At 37.3% G+C, this 21889-nt stretch overlaps 1 protein-coding gene across 7 annotated transcripts in view; it reads right to left on the minus strand.

Annotated features, from left to right (window-relative positions):
• DMD (dystrophin) overlaps positions 1 to 21889 on the minus strand; it is a 2416993-nt gene that overhangs the window by 551765 nt on the left and 1843339 nt on the right. For all 7 annotated transcript variants that reach the window (XM_075852742.1, XM_075852740.1, XM_075852736.1 and 4 more), the window contains one exon: positions 210 to 382. In XM_075852742.1, the coding sequence (XP_075708857.1) occupies positions 210 to 382 (173 nt within the window). The remainder of the gene's footprint in view (positions 1 to 209; positions 383 to 21889) is intronic.

Consider the following 21889-nt stretch of genomic DNA (forward strand, 5'->3'; position numbering starts at 1 on the left):
AGAAAGAAAAAGAAAAAAAAAATCCAAGAAAGAAATAAGAAGTATAACACATGAGCATAATGCTGCAAATTGTGAATGATATATCATTTTTTTAATAAAAACTAATAATTCTAAACAAAAATAATTCAGTCCGAGTAGTGCTGCTCTTTGATAGAAGGAAATTAATGACTTTAACCTTATTATTTATGATTAATATTCCTGCCCAATACCTGATGTTAAGGGACCTTTTCCTAAGCTCATTCCACCGAATATTCATGTTATCAAGCCTCCTGTTCAAGAGGGAGCCATCTTCAGACCCTTCCAAAGATTTTAGGATTTTCTGTCCATTTTCATCCAAAGAATGGAATACTTCTGTGTGAGCATCAATATCAGCTTGTAATTCCTAGTATGAAAAAATGTAAAATTGTGTAAAACAGTTTGTTTTATGTAGGAACAGAAACTAATAAAAATAAAATACAAATTTAAAGGTTCACATGCCACACAAAAACAGGAGTAAATAATGGTTTAGTATATACCAAAGAAAGGCTGTAAAGCTCAGGTATCATCAGTGTTAGACAAATAACTCATCTCCCATCACACCATAATGCTTAATAGCCTCATAATCTCTTGAATAGTGTACATATATCTGTCATAGTATTTTTGGTAAGCTCAATATTTCACGTTGATGAGTCATTGAAATAAACTAATGAAAACCAAATAATAATTCCTAAACATGATGTTAAACACAAATGTTAATACAAGGCTTTTTCCTGAACTTGATAATAGAACATTTCATATATTGTACAATTTGTAGCTTGCAGTTATTTACTTGGACATAATTAATTAGAATTCATTAATATGATTTATTAAATGAATGAAAGTGAAATTTTATTTAATTCCAACATATTTGTATACAATGCAAGGAGGGAGGAAATTGGAAATGAACTCTATGAAACTTATAAATGAACCTACATGTGTGCTTTAATCAAAATGAAAGGATTTTAATGGATTCATTATACTATGATCTAACAGTATGAAACTTATGTTGTTTTTGTTACAGTACTATGTATACTGATGTGGTGTGAGCCATAGTATGTGTCCATATTCTACAATGTTTTTAAAACAAATTATAAAATTGGTTACTAATTATAGAAAAACAATGAAATAATAGTAATAATAAAATGCCTATAAAGGTCGGAATTCTACATACTAGTGTCCAAGACATAAGATGACAACAGATACTTGACCTGTCTCGATATATGTGGATTTAAGACATTGCACATTTCTTTGTTTGTTTAATAATTTGTAAACTTTATCTGTAAAATTTTAATAAAAATCATTGAAACAAATAGTAATAATAAAATGATTATTATTATTAACACAAATTAATTTTGAATACCCATAATATTAGTAGAAAATAAATGATAAGTTACGCACAGCCAAAATAGTTGTAGCAAAAAAAGCGTTAAGAAAATGGCTCACACAATGTGTTAGTATAGACAACATATCTGAATCCTCTAAAGTTCTAACCTTCACATTATATTTCCTCCTATGCAACATGCTTTGAAGACTGTAACATCAGATGAACTGCAAGACAATTCTGAACTGATTGTGGTAAAGTCCCAACTCTTCTTACAAAATGTTCTCAAAAACATTTTCTAAAGCAGGATCACATAGTAGAAACAAATGAATACTTTGTTTTGTGCAAAATTCTGGTCACATCCCCAAGTGTAGGATGGGGGCGATGATTTAACGGAGAACATGGAAGGACAAACTTTGTTTATTAACTGTTGTAGCAGCAACAAAGTTGGAGGCAAGTGTAAAAGCGATCAGCATTCTGCAATATTCAAATTGCTATGAAAGGGTTAACACACAGTATACAACACAGCACAATAAAAAGAGGCACAGTTTTATTTATTTTTTCTCTCTCATTTGAGTGTGCCAATTGATGCCAAAGGAAAATTCTTTCACAGGCTTGCTGGCATTCCTCTCAGCCTACACGCTGAATGGATTCTTTGTATTTGAATGAATCTTTATGTTTATATGCCTCTGTTGTAGCTTTCCCTTTTTTATGACTTTTATTGGTCAGATAAAAAGAAGCACAGTTAGACTTTAGAGACACCTTAAAACACACTACACAATTAAGTGGTATTACATTATACTGCTTTAGTCTTTTTTAAGATGTAGCAAACTCAAGCATGCATACATTCTACTTTGAAGATAATTTGATTGAAAAATTAGAATACACAAGTATTAAAAATACTAAAAGCAAAATTTATTCAGTGTTTCCATGTTGCAGCTGTAGATTTAAAGCAACACTCTGTAAATGCTGAAAAGCGAGCTTTAGCCTAGATTCATGCAGCCCACCTGACCCCCAAAACTCTCACCTAAATGACCCCTGTTGATCAGAGGGATCCATGACCTTCCTCTAGAGGCTACTCCTGCAGCCTGCCTGTACACTCTGGTTTCGGTCAGCGGTTTACATAACCCACCTATTACTGTGTGTACATACGCAGGGTTTAACAGTGGGTAATTCCCTAGACAGTCATGACAATTACCACCTGGGATCTGAGCATAAAGGCAGGCTGCTCCCAGAAGACGCCACTGTGGATGAATTTTTAGCTTATGCCCAGAGTTTCACTTTAATGTATTTCAACGCCACTCAACATTATTAACAAGTTATACAGTGCTGTAAAAAGTTTCTTCTATTTTTACATATTTAAAACATATAAATGATTCAGATTATTAAGCTATTTCTAATATTAGACAAAGATAATCCAAGGAAACACAAAATGCCTACCTGGCCCTATGTAAATAAGTAATAGCCCCCTTCGCTACTAAATCACCCAACTAACCAAATTCAATTGACAATTGTGTTCAATTGCACTAGCCACACCCAGGCATGATTATTACTAGACCTGTTGAATTAAAGCATCACTTAAATGGAACCTGCCTGGCAACGTGAAGCAGACTAGAAGGTCTCAAATAGCAGCTTACAATGCCACGTTCTAAAGAGATTCTAATAAAGATGCCAAACAAAGTCATTGAAACCTACCAGTCTGGAAAGGGTTACAAATTAATTCCTAAGGCTCTGGGAATCCAGTGAACCACAGTGCGATCCATTATCCACAAATGGAGAAAACTTGGAACAGTGGTGAACCTTCCCAGGAGTGGCCGCCTATCAAAATTCCAAGAGTGCATCGATGACTCATCCAGGAGGTCACAACAGAATCCAGGCAAACACCTATGAACTTCAGGCCTCACTTGCCTTATGTGAGGTTAATATACAGGATTCCACTATAAGAAAGACACTGGGCAAAAATGGCATCCATCGGATGTTTGCAAGGCACAAACCACTGTTGACCAAAAGGAACACAGTCTTGTCTCACATTTTCCAAAAATCATCTAGATGACCTCCAAAAACTTTTGGGATAATATTCTCTAGCCTGATGAGCTAAAGGTGGAATATTTTGAATGAGATGGGTCTCGTTACATCTGGCATAAAATGAACAATATATTTCACAATAAGAGCATTATACCAGCAGTCAAACATGGTGGGGGTATAATTGTCTGGATCTGCTTTGCTTTGGCAGGACTTGAACGATTTGTCATAATTGATGTAACCATGAATTCTGCTCCCGATCAAAAAATCCTGAAGGAAAATGTCCGTCCATCAGTTTGTGACCTAAAGCTCAATCGCAGTTGGGTTATGCAGCAGAACATTGATCCGAATCACACAAGCAAGTCTACGTCTTAATGGCTTCAAAAGAAGCAAAATTAAGATTTTTGGAGTGGTTAAGTCACAGTCCTGACTTGAATCCCATTGAGATGCTGTGGCAAGCAAAGTAGAGTGGGACAAAATTCCTCAACAGCAATGTAAAAGACTCATCGAAAGTTATTGCAGACGTTTGAAAGCAGTTGTTACTGCCAAGGGTGGTACAACCAGTTATTGGGTTTAGGGGGGCAATACATTTTTCACATGGGGGATATAGGTTTTGAATAAATCTTTATCCTCAATAAATGGAATTATCATTTAAAAGATACATTTTGTGTTTACTCGTGTTGTCTTTATCTTATATTAAAATTAGTTGAATGATCTGAAACATTTAAATGTGAAAAAATTAGCAAAACTAGAAGATATTACGTGAGGAACAAACACTTGTTCACAGCGCTGTACCTAAGTAAAAAGGAATACAACTGCAGCAAATAAGCAATCATTTAATGATAAAAAAAGTTTGGCTCCGGGCAGGTGGCGGGATGCAGTGACCACATGGTGCTGGGTGCACCAGGCCACTGAGAGCATAAGACGTTGGCATGCCTGGAAGCTCACAGTACAATCCGGAAGAGGACCCAGCCTCTCTGCCAACCTTTGGAATGGGGTTATGTAAGTAGAATATTTTTTTATTTATTTTAAATTACATTTATATTTCTGTGGGGTGAGCATAAAATAGGCCATTAATGCTGTATGTGGGGTGCATAAAAAGGGGCATTTATTCTTTATGGGGAGTACAAATGGGGGCATTATTGCTGCGTGGGGCACAAAGGGGGCAGTGTTACTGTTTGGGGCCTAAAAGGGGAAAACATCACTGTATGGAGCAGAAGCGGACATACTTTTTCTTTGCGGGTCACTATTGATTTTTTTTTGGTCACTATCTTTTTAACTCCTTATGAACATTTTATAGATATTTTTGTTTGTGCGTCTTTGTCTAATGACAGAGGCACTCTAGCTGAGCTGGATTTATATGACCTATTGTCAAGAATCCAGTGACCTCTCATACAATTATATAAACCTGATCAACTCACTTAGAGTCTATTGGAGTAACACATGCTACATGGTACATATCCTACTTTATGGGAAAAAAGTCGATTGCTTTTGCTGTGGTGAAATGTAATGCAGACAGAAATAAATGCAGTATAGTCGTGCAGTATGAAGAATATGGATTTGGGACAGAAAGCAGACAGTTTGATTCATTCCAGATGTGCCTGAATCTCCTACATATCTTCAGTAAGATTACATTTACTAAACACTGTGAATTCAAGATTCAAGATTGCCATTAATTAGAAAGTAAAGGTAAATATGTCATAAAAATGTTGTGATACATACACTGCATATAATGTAGGTTAATTCAAGAAAAGAAAAAAAATGAGAATTAGAATTTTTTTTTTTTAAAGTGTTATTTTCCAATCCCATGTGACAGGATAAGCTATTAAATCGCTTCCTCTACAAGTTTATTTTGGTGGATTTTCATATGCTTACTATTTCATTCGCTTAGCTGTAACCATGGTAACTCATGTCTGCTTAAAATATGTGAATGGCACAGCCATTTTGCATTTAAAGTGTGGCATCCTCTTTATGATAGTAAAAATTACATTTATCCTTCGGAGGGACACATCAAGTATCAAATATGAAAGTTATATTTGTAAGATTGGTGAAAAATATTCCACTCCATCTGGTGCTTGGATAATATAGCTCATCTAAATGTGTAGGCTAGGTTCGCGACACGTTTTTGCATCCTATTGAAAGGTACTGTTTTTTTGTTGGGTCAATTTACCATTAAAACAGGATGCAACTAAGCACAAAAATATAAGGCAAGCTCCTTTTTTTTCTGTCCTCTTTGTAAATCTTTAAAAAAAAGTACCTTTTGGCAGGTTGCAAAAATGTGGTGAGAACCAAGGCTAACATGAGTATTTTACTAGGAAATACTGTGTTGCATAAAGCTGGAAAGTTTACTATGGATGCATTAGATCTTTTATCAATCTAATCTAAATAAGTTTTAGAGAACGTACTTAAAGGGTTTTTCCCAGAATCATAAATAATCACCTATCCACAGGATAAGTCATACCGCTGGGACTACCACCAATCGTGAGAATGGGAGTCTTGAACCCAAAGATACTTCTCACTGTACCCCCCTGCAGTGAGAAGGAGCTTGAATGGAGTGTCCGTCAAGAATGTGCCCGAGCGATGTACTCAGCTGTTTCCTTCATTCCCATAGACTTTAAATAGAGTGGCGGTGTGCATGCTGGACTGCTGCTACATTTAATGAGGTCCAGCAGAGAGGAGGAATGGAATGTTTGTGACCCCCGTTATCATGATCTGTGAGGGTACCAGCGGTGGAGCCCCTAGCGATCAGAAAATTATTATCTGTAGATAATTTATGATACTGGGAAAATCCCTTTAAAAGCATGTGTGATGCCTTATTACAGACAAATTAAATATTTAATAAAAGGTCTGCAGTTTTCTTATATACTTTATGTATTGATTCCTGGCAATTTTTAAGATCTCTGCTTGTAGTCAATTAATTGGAATCTTCATTGTTTACATCCAGAGGTTGAGAATCTGACCTGATCATCTGATGGACACACAGGTGCTCAGCATGTTACAAGACACAGCTTTGATACCTGTACTGTAACGAGCAATGCACCTGTGTGATCATCACATGATCATGACAGATTTTCATTCACTGGATGTACACAATGAAGATTCGCATTCAATGACAACAAAGGCGATCTTCAAAACTGTGAAGAATTGATACACAAACTATATTAGAAAACTGCATAACTTTTATTTATAGAATGAAAAAGCTTTATGATATAAAAAAGTAAAATCCCTTCAATTGTAATCAAAAGCTATCAGGTTTTATTCAAGTATAATTTTTTATGCAAGTATAATATAACAGATATGTTAAAAAAAAAAATATTTATTGTTGTATTTAATCTGAAAGCATTTGTACATAAAAATCATAAGATGTATCATATAGTTGTAAAAATAGAGGCAGATTATTTTTACTACAAGAATAAAGCTGTTTAACACTCTATTCCCCCATTTCCTATCAGGTTCTATTAAAGTTAAGGCACAACCATATAGCTGCCATACAGTCCACCAAGCTTAAGCGCACGTCCACACAAGTGCTTTTTTTTGCAGTATGTTTTGTGAAAACCAATGACCAGGATGGATCAGTCACCAGAGCTTATTCATTTCTATGGGACAGCTATTAGTTTACACTAGCCAGTTTATCCATTCCCTTTCCCCAAACGAAGAAATATGGAAATTTATTCAAGGGAATATGTATCATAGAGGGTGTCCATGCAGCTGCTCTGGGGCTCCTGGGAAGAATGAGTCTTGTCCAGGTTTGCGGCAGACCTTATTTTAATAAGTGGTGAGAAGTTGTGCAAGGATTCCCGATACTTCTATGTTAGCAAACAATGATGTGGGGAATTAACCCAAGAATCATTGAATGCCAGATAGGTAGCAACTTAGCCCTCGTGTACAGGTAGGGTTGTGATGGAGTAAACCCATTGCCTAAAAACAGCCCCATTTTATTCTTTGCTAAGTGGACTCTTCACCTCTGTGTACACTGTGTACCACTTCTCTTCACCTCTGTGTACACTGTGTACCACCTCTCTTCACCTCTGTGTACGCTGTGTACCACCTCTCTTCACCTCTGTGTATGCGTGTACCACCTCTCTTCACCTTTGTGTACGCTGTGTACCACCTCTCTTCACCTCTGTGTATGCTGTGTACCACCTCTCTTCACTTCTGTGTACGCTGTGTACCACCTCTCTTCACCTCTGTGTATGCTGTGTACCACCTCTCTTCACCTCTGTGTACGCTGTGTACCACCTCTCTTCACCTCTGTGTATGCTGTGTACCACCTCTCTTCACCTCTGTGTACGCTGTGTACCACTTCTCTTCACCTCTGTGTACGCTGTGTACCACCTCTCTTCACCTTTGTGTACGCTGTGTACCACCTCTTTTCACCTCTGTGCACGCTGTGTACCACCTCTCTTCACCTCTGTGTATGCTGTGTACCACCTCTCTTCACTTCTGTGTACGCTGTGTACCACCTCTCTTCACCTCTGTGTATGCTGTGTACCACCTCTTTTCACCTCTGTGCACGCTGTGTACCACCTCTCTTCACCTCTGTGTACACTGAATGAAATAATTCATTGTAACAGAGGGGAAAGAACATTTTATAAATAAATTAGATGAATACAATTTCTAACTATTTGTCAGAAGACAATTCAAGGATTTTTTTTTTTAATCCAAGGTGCAAATGCTCTTTAATGAAATTGATAAAAATATAAATAAATGATTGAAGTGACAGAAATACACAAACAAGCCACAAATCAAAATTGACAGAATTCGTTTTTTTTTCTAAAAATGTCTCAATTGTTTCATATTATGAAAAACAAATTCTTGTCACAACCCAACACAGAAATAAGTCAGTAATTTAAGCAGATAATTAATGTTAATGAATATGTAATATAATTTGACCACTTGTGCCTACATTTAGGCTAATTAATCAAACAACCGCTATGCAGCCAATAATTGTCTTAATGATTTGACTCAAATCCAACTCGGCAGTGAACTGAAAACTCATAAAAATGATCAAGAAATAAAATAAATGAATCTCTTATGGTTTTCAGTAAACATGCAAATCCAGGGCCCCAGCTTGCAACAAGACATGAAGAGAAATTAAATGCTCTTTCACAAATTCTGCGCCACACTTTAGTTGGTGATGGTAATGCACTTCATTTTGTTTGTTAGCCATCACAAAAGTGGATATATTGTTCTAAATATACATATTCTTTAGTATAAAATATTAACCCTAGGTGGCACAAGTGTTTTTGGTTAATGTACTCACAAGTTTTGCGCTCCATTTACCTTGTTTTGAGCTATTACATCTTAAGGCTCATCAAAAGGCCATATTACAGATTTGTTTTGTATGGCTCCATACATTACCTCCATGAAGCTACAATTTCATTTGGAGAAATACAGAAAAAAATTTTCATGGAAAAAAATTCTGACATGTTCTATTGGATGCCAAATTACTCCCTAGAAGCATTGTTTTCATTTAAGTTAAATGGGCTGAAATGTAACACCAGACACAGCCGATGCATAGGAGTGTCACTTTTTATGGAATTGAAAAAAGGCTTTGATTTTTAATCATGGTGAAGCTCAATGGCTTAATCTTCTTTGGAAGACTGCTTGTGAGGTAGTGTACAAAATTTGTTTAAATGTAGTTTTATTTTACAGCAGAAATCCCCAACTTTTTGTATGTTGTGAGTCACTTTAAAATATGGTAGGTGGTGTTGAGATACACTGAATCTTAAAAGTAAAAAAGCAAATCAAATGTATAACCAAGTGATTTGGTACCCTGGTGTTAACTGTCAGTGATATGGTTTTGACCCTGTTACCACGCTCTAGTAATACTATGACATCCCTGGTCCCACTAATGCACAATAATATTTAGAGTTGCCACCAGGTGGGGAGCCAAAAGCAGAGGCCTTAGAGCTTCAGGTTAGGGAACACTGTCTTACTATATCCATCAAGTTCAATCTATTATTTTTTTGATGTGTGGATCCAGAGGAAAGCACAAACTAAACTGTTGTTAGGTAGCTGTTAGAAAAAAAAAATCCTTGCATGACTTCAATCGTTTAATTCCCAACAGCAACACAATCTATTGTAATTAAAAATATATATTGCTACTATGTTTTTTCCAGAAAGGCATCCAAGCCTCCTTTGAAGGAACACTAAACATAGGAAATGCATAATTATATATATATATATATATATATATATATATATATATATATATATATATATATATATATATATATATATACAGTGAAGGAAATAAGTATTTGATCCCTTGCTGATTTTGTAAGTTTGCCCACTGTCAAAGACATGAACAGTCTAGAATTTTTAGGCTAGGCTAATTTTACAAGTGAGAGATAGATTATATTTAAAAAAAACACAGAAAATCACATAGTCAAAATTATATATATTTATTTGCATTGAGCACAGAGAAATAAGTATTTGATCCCCTACCAACCATTAAGAGTTCAGCCTCCTCCAGACCAGTTACACGCTCCAAATCAACTTGGTGCCTGCATTAAAGACAGCTGTCTTAAATGGTCAACTGTATAAAAGACTCCTGTCCACAGACTCAATTAATCAGTCTGACTCTAACCTCTACAACATGGGCAAGACCAAAGAGCTTTCTAAGGATGTCAGGGACAAGATTATAGACCTGCACAAGGCTGGAATGGGCTACAAAACCATAAGTAAGACGCTGGGTGAGAAGGAGACAACTGTTGGTGCAATAGTAAGAAAATGGAAGACATACAAAATTACTGTCAATCGACATCGATCTGGGGCTCCATGCAAAATCTCACCTCGTGGGGTATCCTTCATCCATTCCTGAGGAAGGTGAGAGCTCAGCCGAAAACTACACGGGGGGAACTTGTTAATGATCTCAAGGCAGCTGGGACCACAGTCATCAAGAAAACCATTGGTAACACATTACGCCGTAATGGATTAAAATACTGCAGTGCCCGCAAGGTCCCCCTGCTCAAGAAGGCACATGTACAGGCCCGTCTGAAGTTTGCAAATGAACATCTGGATGATTCTGAGAGTGATTGGGAGAAGGTGCTGTGGTCAGATGAGACTAAAATTGAGCTCTTTGGCATTAACTCAACTCACCGTGTTTGGAGGAAGAGAAATGCTGCCTATGACCCAAAGAACACCGTCCCCACTGTCAAGTATGGAGGTGGAAACATTATGTTTTGGGGGTGTTTCTCTGCTAAGGGCACAGGACTACTTCACCGCATCAATGGGAGAATGGATGGAGCCATGTACCGTCAAATCCTGAGTGACAACCTCCTTCCCTCCACCAGGACATTAAAAATGGCTCGTGGCTGGGTCTTCCAGCACGACAATGACCCGAAACATACAGCCAAGGCAACAAAGGAATGGCTCAAAAAGAAGCACATTAAGGTCATGGAGAGGCCTAGCCAGTCTCCAGACCTTAATCCCATCGAAAACTTATGGAGGGAGCTGAAGATCCGAGTTGCCAAGCGACAGCCTCGAAATCGTAATGATTTACAGATGATCTGCAAAGAGGAGTGGGCCAAAATTCCATCTAACGTGTGTGCAAACCTCATAATAAACTACAAAAAACGTCTGACTGCTGTGCTTGCCAACAAGGGTTTTGCCACCAAGTATTAAGTCTTGTTTGCCAAAGGGATGAAATACTTATTTCTCTGTGCAAAATGCAAATAAATATATATAATTTTGACAATGTGATTTTCAGTTTTTTTTTTTAAATATAATCTATCTCTCACTGGTAAAATTAACCTAGCCTAAAAATTCTAGACAGTTCATGTCTTTGACAGTGGGCAAACTTACAAAATCAGCAAGGGATCAAATACTTATTTCCTTCACTGTATATATATATATATATATATATATATATATATATATATATATATATATACATATATATCTCCCAGCACCTCCATCCTTCATCTTCTCCTTTACTAGGATCTGATTTGTCTCATATTACAATTGGCTAAGACCCCCCTCGGCCATTCTCTAGCTGAAAATGGAAGAGATCAGCAGGAATCTATCCCAAGTGTCCTTTGCAGGATATCTACAAGACAGTTTCAGGAACATGCAGAAGAACCTGCAGACTGACAAACGGTGTGAGCAAGTTTATCTCCTGGTTATTATACATTTCTAGGTTTACTGTTACGTTAAAGAGGCTCTGTCACCAGATTATAAATGCCCTCTCTCCTACATAATCTGATCGGCGCTGTAATGTAGATAACAGCAGTGGTTTTTATTTTGAAAAACGATCATTTTTGAGCAAGTTATGAACAATTTTAGCTTTATGTTAATTGGTTTCTTAATAGACAACTGGGCATGTTTATACTTTTTACCAACTGGGAGTTGTAAAGAGAAGTGTATGACGCTGACCAATCCGTGACAAATCAGTGACCAATCAGCTTCATGCACTTCTCATTGTTCCAGCCCAGCTTCTTTCACTGCACAATCACAATGTAACAATGGGCTGGAACAATGAGAAGTGTATGACACTGATTGGTCACTGATTGGTCAGCGTCATACACTCCTCTGTACAACGCCCAGTTGGTAAAAAGTAAAAACACGCCCAGTTGTCTATTAAGAAAGTAATTAGCATAAATCTAAAATTGCTCATAACTTGCTAAAAAATGATCGTTTTTCCAAAATAAAAACCACTGCTGTTATCTACATTACAGCGCCGATCACATTATGTAGGAGATAAGGCACTTATAATCGGATGACAGAGCCTCTTTAAATAAAAGTAACCACTCACGATACCTATTGGCTGAAAGTTCCATAGACTTACAGCTCTCAACTACAACTTTTATTTCTTTTTTCTAATGTGGAAAGACATTATAGTCATATTCCTGGATCGGTTACCCCATAAAATCACTAGAAAATACATCATCAGCTATAAAAAGAAATTGTCAGAGTATTTTGAGAACCTTTGCTTCTCAATACCTAATTGTCCAAGTTTTAAAATCAGTGACAAGGCAAAGTGTAAGAGAATTACTGAAAAGTGTGAGTGAATTACTGACAATGTCTATATATATTCATTTTGTCAGGGGTGTTTTACCGAAATTCAATTGATTCTTTTTTAAGGTTATGATTATCATTAGACTTTATTTCGATGTCTCATTTTATTTGAGCACTAAAAAATAGAAAATAAAGATTGGTTTGTCATAAAATGTACTTTCTACAACAACGCTGCCAATTTTAATGATTCCATTGGAAGATTATGGCAGTTCAGAAGTCCTGCGGTAGGAAAAATCACAATCTTTAAGCATTTGTATCCATCAATGACATTATTACTTTCGGTAAAATATGAAGTTGTATAAAACCTCTAGCCCACAAATTTTCTTGCACTTAAGCACTTGAACACACACTCTTTCACAATTGAAGCATGGAGAGATAAAATTTTCTGAAAATCATATTTCTCAGATTTCAATTCAATTAATTTCATACATACTCATAGTTTCTAGGAGAAAAAAAACATTATTTTCTAACTGTCTGTTCTTACACATATGTTTGTCTTTGTAATGAAACAAACTAGCTGTTACTTCTGCTACATGTAGAGAAACAACAACTAGAACTGTAGAAACAAGTATACTACTTTACGTAGAAAAATTACAGCCACCTGAAATTAGATCATGTTATTCCCACTGTTAGCTATATTTCTCCTTGATACTTTACTATGACAAATGATACTTAACCCCTTGCCACCTCAGTTTTGACCTTCCTGAATAGAGACACATTTTCAAATCTGACATGTCTCTCTTTATGTGGTAATAACTTTGGAATGGCTTTACTAAGGGATTCTGAGATTGTTTTCTCATGACACATTGCACTTTATGTTAGTGGTAAATTTTGGTCGTTACATTCATTTGCTAAGCGCCTGAGGTATCATTGCAGTGAAAACCACTCCGAAGTGACCCTATTTTGAAATCTACACCCCTCAAAGTGTGTAGTGAGCATATTGACCCAACAGATGTTTTCCAGAAATTAGTGTGCAGTGGATGTTGCAGAGTGAATATGGCAATTTTTCTATAAATATGGCATTTCAGTGCCCAATATGTGGTGCCCAGAAATACCCTACATGTGACTCTAATTTTTTGCCTGGATATTTGACAGGGCTCAGGAGTGAAAGAGCACCATGCGCATTTGAGGCCGAGTTTGGTGATTTACAAGGCATTTGCACACAGTTTAAAGGGCTCTCATGTCAAATAGTGATAGACACACCCAAGAAGTGAACCCATTTTGGAAACTACACCCCTCAAGCCATTAATTTAAGGGTGTAGTAAGCATTTAGACCCACAAGTGTTTTCCAGAAATTTATGTGCAGTGGATGGTGCAAAGAGAATATTGCAATTTTTCCACGAATATGCAATTTCATTGCGCAATATGTTGCGCTCAGCCTGTGCCACTGAGGACACATACCCCATGAATTGTTAAGCTGGTTCTCCTAGGTATGGCAATACATCTGCACCTATTTTGGGACCTTTCCTTTTTGAAATTTCACTGGGAAAGTATTGCCCTAATACAATATGGGCTCCCTAGCGTCCAGCAGATGTGCTTAAGCCCTCTACGTCTTGGTTCCCAAATATTAGGGCCTTGATAATCACTTCCTGAAACTGAAAGAATATACCCCTTCGGCCTGCACATCAGGATGTTTTTTAATCCTTGTCTTACTGGAGGTATAACTTTTTTTATATTTTCATTGACATATCCGTATGAGGGCTTTTTTTGCGGGATGAGCTGTAGCTTCTATTGGTATCATTTAAGGGTACAGAAGACTATTTTTTATCACTTTTTATTATTTGGGACGCTAGGTGATCAAAAAACAGTGATTCTGTCATTGTTTATATTTATTTTTTATTTTTTACGGCATTCATGGTGCAGTATAAACAACATGTTAACTTTATTATGCGGGTCAGTAAAATTACGGCAATACAAAGTGTATATCGTTATTTTGATGTTTTACTACTTTTACATACTAAAACACTTTTTTTTTAAAAATGGCTATATTTTAAGAGCCATATTTTTTTTTCTTTTTCCAGTGATGGAGTGCTTGTTTTTTACAGTTTCTATTGGTACCATTTTGGGGTACATGCAACTTTTTGATCACTTTTTCTTATTATATATTATATTTTTCTTCAGCATTCACTGTGCGCCATAAATTACATGTTAACTTTTTATGCATGTCGTTACGATTAATGCAATACCAAATTAATATGGTTTGTTTATGTTTTACAGCTTTTGCACAATAAAATGACTATTTTTAACTGGTTGCCGACACAGGACGAGAATGCTTGTCCTGAGCGGCGCGTACTTGGCGCATTAGGACGAGCATTCTCGTCCTGTGTGACAGCCGTCTGTGCGCGCGATCAAGAGCGGGGCAACGGCTGTAATACATAGCCACAGCCCCGCTCTGACAGCAGAGAGAAGAGAAACATCTTCTCTCCGCCGTTAACCCTTTGAATGCCACGATGAAAACTGATTGCGGCGTTCAAGGAGAGGGTACTGCACATTGATCGCGTCATAGAAGATAACTGTGACGCGATCAAAGCCCATAAATTGTATGGCCAGACAGCCCAGGGTCCACTAAAGGACCCCAGGGCTGTCTGAACATATTTCCTGTTGTTAGGGCATACTTAGGTATGACCTAACAACTGCCTGTGTACAATCAGTGCACAGGCTAATGTACTAGCATATAGATCTATGGCAGTACATTGCAGTTAAAAAATCAAAATCAAAATGATAAATCCCTTTATGGAATTAAAAACATTTTTTAAATGAATGTCAAAAAAAATTTATGATAAGTAAATAAATAAAAAGTAAAATAAATACACAGAAACACACATTTTTTTATAATAAATAAACTTTTTAAAATATAAGTCCCAAAACATGAAATAATACAGACATATTTGGTATTGCCACAACCGTAACAACCTGTACAACAAATGTATAACATTATTTATAATGATCAGTGTATGGTGTAAAAAATACAATAATTAAAACTGCAGCGGAACTGCTTTTTTTCTGCATTTTCGCCAAAATAAAACTTTATAGAAATTAAACAATAATGTGTTTGTACCAAAAAATGGTACCTACATAAAGTACAACTCGTCCCGCAAAAAACAAAGTCTCATACAACTACGTCGTACAAAAAATAAAAGAGTTATGAGCGTCGGGATGCAAAGACGGAAATATAAAAAAATTGTTCTGTCCTCAAGGCCAAAATTGTCCGTGTCCTTAAGGGGTTAAATAAAAAAATCATTTGTTTTATGTCGCCATATTTTAAGAGCCATAACTTTCTTATTTTGAGTCAACGATATTATGTGAGGGCTTGTTTTTTGCGAGACGTGCTGTAGTTTTTATTGGTGCTATTTTGGGGTACTTGCCACTTTTTCTCTAATTTTTTTAATTCCATTACCATTGTTTTTCATATTATTTTTTTTATGGCATTCACAGTAAGGAATACATAGCGTGATCATGTTATAATTTGCAGAAATGCCAATTAAGTATAGTTGTTGTTTGTTTTTTTTCAATAATGAAAGACTTATGGAAAAAAATTAGATGTCTTGTTTTTTGAACTTGACATTTCTTTTTTTTTTTTTTTAAAAAACAACGTACTTTGTAACTTTTTAAAAAAAATTATATCTACACTGCGCTGCTTAAATGGTAGATTGCTTCTAATTACAGACTATTTTATGTTTGATCCTTGCCATGGCTCATTTTTCTCACTCATACCTATGTCTTTGAACTACAGTTAGCTTGCGTGTTGTTTTCTTGTGTTCTAGCTTAATGATATTTTTTCTTCTAATTGCATTAAGGCAGCACAATATAGATGAATTAATGCAGTCTTTGTAGAGCTATCCTACCGTATTGTGTACTGCACTGTGTTATACCTAGTGCAGGGCCTTGGGGGCAGTAAATGACACTGGGATTCTTTCTTTGGTGCTCTATTAATCCCTGTGTCACCATACCCTAGGTATAATTGAGTGTATTAGTTTTGTTCAGACTTCCTATAATCTGTTTACCCACCATGACGTACATGTATTTCATGAACAGAAAAAATGGGACATAGATATAATCAAAACCACCAAAAAGGCCATACTTACTAGGTAGGTGGGTGGGTGAAAACCCGTTCCCATCAGGACGCAGACGGGTCAAAGAATGCTGCAGAAGGAGTGTGCATTAAATAGTGATAGCCCCTCCCATGGCGAGGGGGAGTAATTTGGGGTGGGTTTGGAAGCTGAGTCCGCTTCATAAGCAGCTGAGTATTACAGCTAACACCTCGCTCCAAAGGCTGGGATGTGATAACTGAGATCCCAGATGTAAAATCGCTTAGATGTTGTGATCAATAGCGACTGCAGCATCTAAGCTATTAGACAGAGGGAGGGCCCCTCTGTCATTCTATCAGTCCCCTGAGATGTGATACCGGGTTCCGATGCACTATACTGAATGCCCACAGTTCTGCCATGTTAGTCCTCTTATTATGCCCTTAACAGTAGACCATTTTTAGAAGTCTAATACACTGAAATTGTTATTGCAGTGTATTGCACCAGTGACTAAAATATCACGTTAAAGTTAAAGAAAAAATGTAACAATATACCGTATAGTAAAAAAATAAATGAAAAGTTAAAAATGACACTTGACATTTTTTCATGGAAAAAATGGCAAACAATAAAAAATAAAATAAAATTGGTATTGCTGTGCCTGTAAATGTTTGGACTATTACAATATAACATTATTTATTCCGCACGGTGTACACCCTAAAAAAACCAATTAGAATTGCTGCATTTTGGTCACCTTGCCTTCCTAAAAAAAAAAAGGAATGAAAAGTCAGCAAAAAGTTGTATGTACCCCAAAATAAATAAAAACTACAGCTCATCCTGCAAAAACAATCCATCACATAGCTCGATAGACGGAAAAATAAAAATGCTTTGGCTCTCAGAATATCTCATTTTTTTGTTTAAAAGTCTATATATTACTAGTTTTTAACCTGCAATAGGTTGAAATTAGGAAGATTGTACAGCTATGATTTCCATGTATACAGTACACAGAAAAGGTCACTATTGTATCAACGCAAATGTATAGCAGAAATGTAGCACTTTGACAGCATGTGTGCATATTTTCTGTAATAAATACCCAGTTCCATTCATATAATTATAGAATTTAAACATAAATAAATTGAACTTATAGCGGAAAATATTTTTTGGCCAACATACAGTATAAACTTATTTGTATCTCATGGCTGTACTTTTCCATTTTTTTTTTACATAATTTTTATATAAAAAGAATGACATGCAAAATACCCTTTAGAACATGATTTTCAAGTATTAAATATGTGGTAGGGTACTAATCTATACATCACAATATCATAAATGACCCAATCTGTAAGTAGCCACAGAGCCTTGACCCCACTCAAGCTCCTTGGTGATTGCATCTCAAAATTTTATGCAAATAATTTCATTAAAAACTGAATTTTATACTATCTACTGGGGAGATAAGTCCATGAATATCATTAAAAGACAATTCTAAGATCCAAGCACAGGCTTCAAGATAACAAGAGGATAAAAGGTATGTGCTCTGCAGGGAAGGCAATGCTGACAAGTGAGAACTGAAAAGGAGAGTTGCAACCTCCATCACTACACATCCAAGGTATGATTGCTGTTGCCTCAGATTTATAACTGAGAAAATAGAGACATTTACAATAATACACTTACTTGCCAAAGTAAAACAGAGATAATTTTGAGAGGTTTTGAAGTCTGTTTGATAAAGTAAGAATAATCAAAGAAAGTAACTGTAGCATCCATCGGGATTACTCACCCCCCCCACGGCCGCAGCCATGGATCTGTGAGCGCTGGCCCGCATCTCCTCCCCAGGAGGCACCAGTGCTCACTTCCGCTATGTTCTGCTGTGTCCCGTAGGGTGCGCATGCTTATGCCCGGCCTTAAATGGCCATGGCACGCACATGAAAATAATCATCAATTAACCCATGATCAACCTGGACTATAAAAAGGGCTCTGCCCTTTCACTCATTGCCTGAGCGTTGTTGTGTTTACCCGTGTTAGTCTTGCAAATGGTCCCTTAGAGTTATCCTTTTCCCAGTGTTCCCAAACCTGCTACCTTTATCCCGTGCTACCGTTGTTCCTGCGCCTTAGAAAGTTGCAGTTGCGTTGTGCCATCGGTCACGCCTGCTGTGTTACACCACGCCTGGTGTCTGCTGCCAAGGTCCAATCTGAGCCTAACCGTTACTACTGTCTGAAATGCTACAGGTACCCTTGTGCTTGAACTATATAGACATTCACTTGGTACACTGTTTGGCCAGCTGCTATCCCGCTACGGCAGTACGGCCCAGTGGGTCCACATACCCACAGATCATGACAGTAAGATTCCTCTACAGTATTACTGTGTCAAGAATAATATTAAATATTATGAAGATGCTAACTTCTACAAACAGTGCAGTAAGCTGCCCTACTTCCCATGTAATTGCATATAGTCCTTCTGTCCTTCTAACAGCATGCTTCTAAGGCCAGCAAGATATTGTCGTGTATTAAAAGACGCATGGACTGGCGGGACAGGGATAAAATAAAATATTACCAATTTACAAGGCATTAGTGCAGCCTCATCTAAAATATGCAGTTTAGTTCTGAACTCCAGTTCATAGAAAGGATGCCCTGGAGTTGGGGCATGGAGAATCTAAGTTATGAGGAACCATGAGGAAAGATGAAAAGAATTAAACCAATTTAGACTTGAAAAGAGACGACTAACGAGGACATGATTAACTTATATAAATATATGAATGACCCATACAAGAATAAAGTGAAAACCTGTTCCATGTAAAACCCCCTCAAAAGATAAGGGGGCACTCCCTCCGTCTGGAGAAAAAAAGGTTCAACCTGCAGAGGCGACAAGCCTTCTTTACTGTGAGAACTGTGAATCTATGGAATAGTCACTGCAGGAGCCATCACAGCAGGGACAGTAGATGGCTTTAAAAAAGGCTTAGATAATTTCCTAGAATAAAAAAATATCAGCTCCTATGTCAATGTAAAGAATTTTTGTTTCAGCCCTTCCCTTTTTCCCATCCCTTGGTTGTACTTGACGGACATGTGTCTTTTTTCAACCGTACTAACTATGTAACTATACCCCTCCTCAGAATTACTCAAAATACGAAGCATAACTTCAAATGTTTCCTGCCTAGCCATATAGAATTTCATGAAGAACATTTAGAATGAGAGGGGATATATAATTTATTTTTGCTTTCCTGTGAATATCGAAGGTAGCAGTGAGAAAAAATATATGAAAAATTATATGCATATGGCAAAGAAATAAATTGTATAGATTTACTTATACTGTCTAAGTTTTAGACAAGGCAGTCACAAAATGTGCCACATTTATCAAAGTAGTGCATGCTGTATGATAAATGTGGCGCATCTTGCTTTACACTTTTCTCTTCTTTATAACACGTATTATTTTGCTTAATCTACATCAGTTTTTTTGCGGCAAAATGTCAGTGCACTTTTGACACACAGTGTCACATTTTATACCACACTCACTCTCCACTAGACCACGTCCCCTTTCCCACGTTTCTTTTCGATTGTATTGAAAAAGTGTCTAAAACAGTAAATGTGGCACACAGCATGTACGCCAGAATCCTAATGCGTTTTGTCTAGTAAATCTGCCCCAATAGGATTTTGGCATATTACATTACATCAGTGGTTCCCAAGCGGGGTGCCGTGAGAACTGTCCAGGGGTTTCCGCAACACTCCGCTCATCCACTGAAAAATAAAACAACAAAAAAACTACTTTTTCTTGCAGCAGATGTGACGCACGCACGTCTGCTACAAGTACCGAACACCACTTCCCACTAGAAGAGCCTGACGGAGGGAAAGGAGCCATTAACGCTGTGGACCTGGGCAGGGTAAGTATTTATACCTTCCCCAGGAATAATCACACTCTCTGTCTGTGATGGTCAATTTACTGGGTAGGGGGGCTGAGGCTGATGGTCACTTTACTGGAGGGGCTGATGGTCACTTTATTAAAGGGGCTGATGGTCACTTTACTGGGGGGGAGATTGAGGCTGATAGTCTTTACTGGAGGGGGCTGATGGTCACTTTGCTGGGGGGCTGAGGCTGATGGTCGCTTTACTAGAGGGGCTGATGGTCATTTTGCTGGGTGGGCTGAGTCTGATGGTCACTTTACTGGAGGGGGCTGATGGTCACTTTACTGGGGTTGGACTGAGGCTGATAGTCTCTTTACTGGAGGGGGCTGAAGGTCACTTTACTGGGGGGCTGAGTCTGATGGTCACTTTACTGGAGTGGACTGATGGTCACTTTACAGGGGGGCTGATTGTCACTTTACTGGGAGGACTGATGGTCATTTAACTGTGTTGGGGGCTGATGGTCATTTTACTGTGAGGGGGGCTGATGGTCATTTTACTGTGAATAGGGGCTGATAGGCTTTGAGTGGTTTCCACCTCTGACCTCTCATTGAAATTAATAGGAGGCAGAGAAAACCTGCGGTGCTCATTTGGAGTGCTTTTTTGCCTGCGGTTTTTGAATTAGCTTCAATGGCTTAAAAGAATGTGGGCAAAAAAACGTGAAAAAAAAAAAAAAGCGTCAAACAACGCTGTCAATTCAAAATCTACCTCAAAATTCTTTAGGAATTTTGAGGCAGATTTTTTGCTGCCTTACAAAAAAAACACAGTGTGAACATACCCTAAGGGTATGTGCACACAAGAACTGTCTTTTAAGTCTGAAAAGATAGACTGTTTTCAGGAGAAAACAGCTGCTTCATTTCAGACGTAAAAGCTCCTCCTCGCATTATGCGAGGCGTCTTTGACGCCCGTAATCTTGAGCTGCTCTTCATTGACTTCAATGAAGAACGGCTCAAATTACGTTGCAAAGAAGTGTCCTGTACTTCTTTGCCGAGGCAGTCAATTTACGCGTCGTCGTTTGACAGCTGTCAAACGACGACGCGTAAATGACAGGTCATCGGCACAGTACGTTGGCAAACCCATTCAAATGAATGGGCAGATGTTTGCCGACGTATTGGAGCCATATTTTCAGACGTAAAACGAGGCATAATACGCCTCGTTTACGTCTGAAAATAGGTCGTGTGAACTCAGCCTAAGAGTGTAGTGCGTGTTTTTAGCAGTTTTTTTTGTCTTTTTGTAAACAATTTTTGGTAGGAGTGCCCTGAGGAAATAATTATTTTTCCATGGGTGCCTCAAGCCTGAAAAGGTTGGGAAACTCTGCATGAGATACTACTAAATATTTCATCAGTTTTGACAGTGCAATATTTCAATAAAATGAGAATATCTTTCTGACTGTAGAGCAGGAGTGAACACATAAATGGTCGACTCTAAATATATTAATCGCATGCTTGAAATAAACTATACATTGTGCTGAAAGGGGTTTCACCTTTAGACAAGCAGCAGGAGGACAATATGTCATCTGTTCATTGTCAAGGGACCTTTCTAAAAAGTATGAAATGTCCAAAGCAGACAACCCCTTTAAGTAAAAATCTGAGAAAGAA

This window comes from Rhinoderma darwinii, chromosome 2 (assembly GCF_050947455.1).
Source record: "Rhinoderma darwinii isolate aRhiDar2 chromosome 2, aRhiDar2.hap1, whole genome shotgun sequence".
Taxonomy (NCBI): Eukaryota; Metazoa; Chordata; class Amphibia; order Anura; family Rhinodermatidae; genus Rhinoderma; species Rhinoderma darwinii.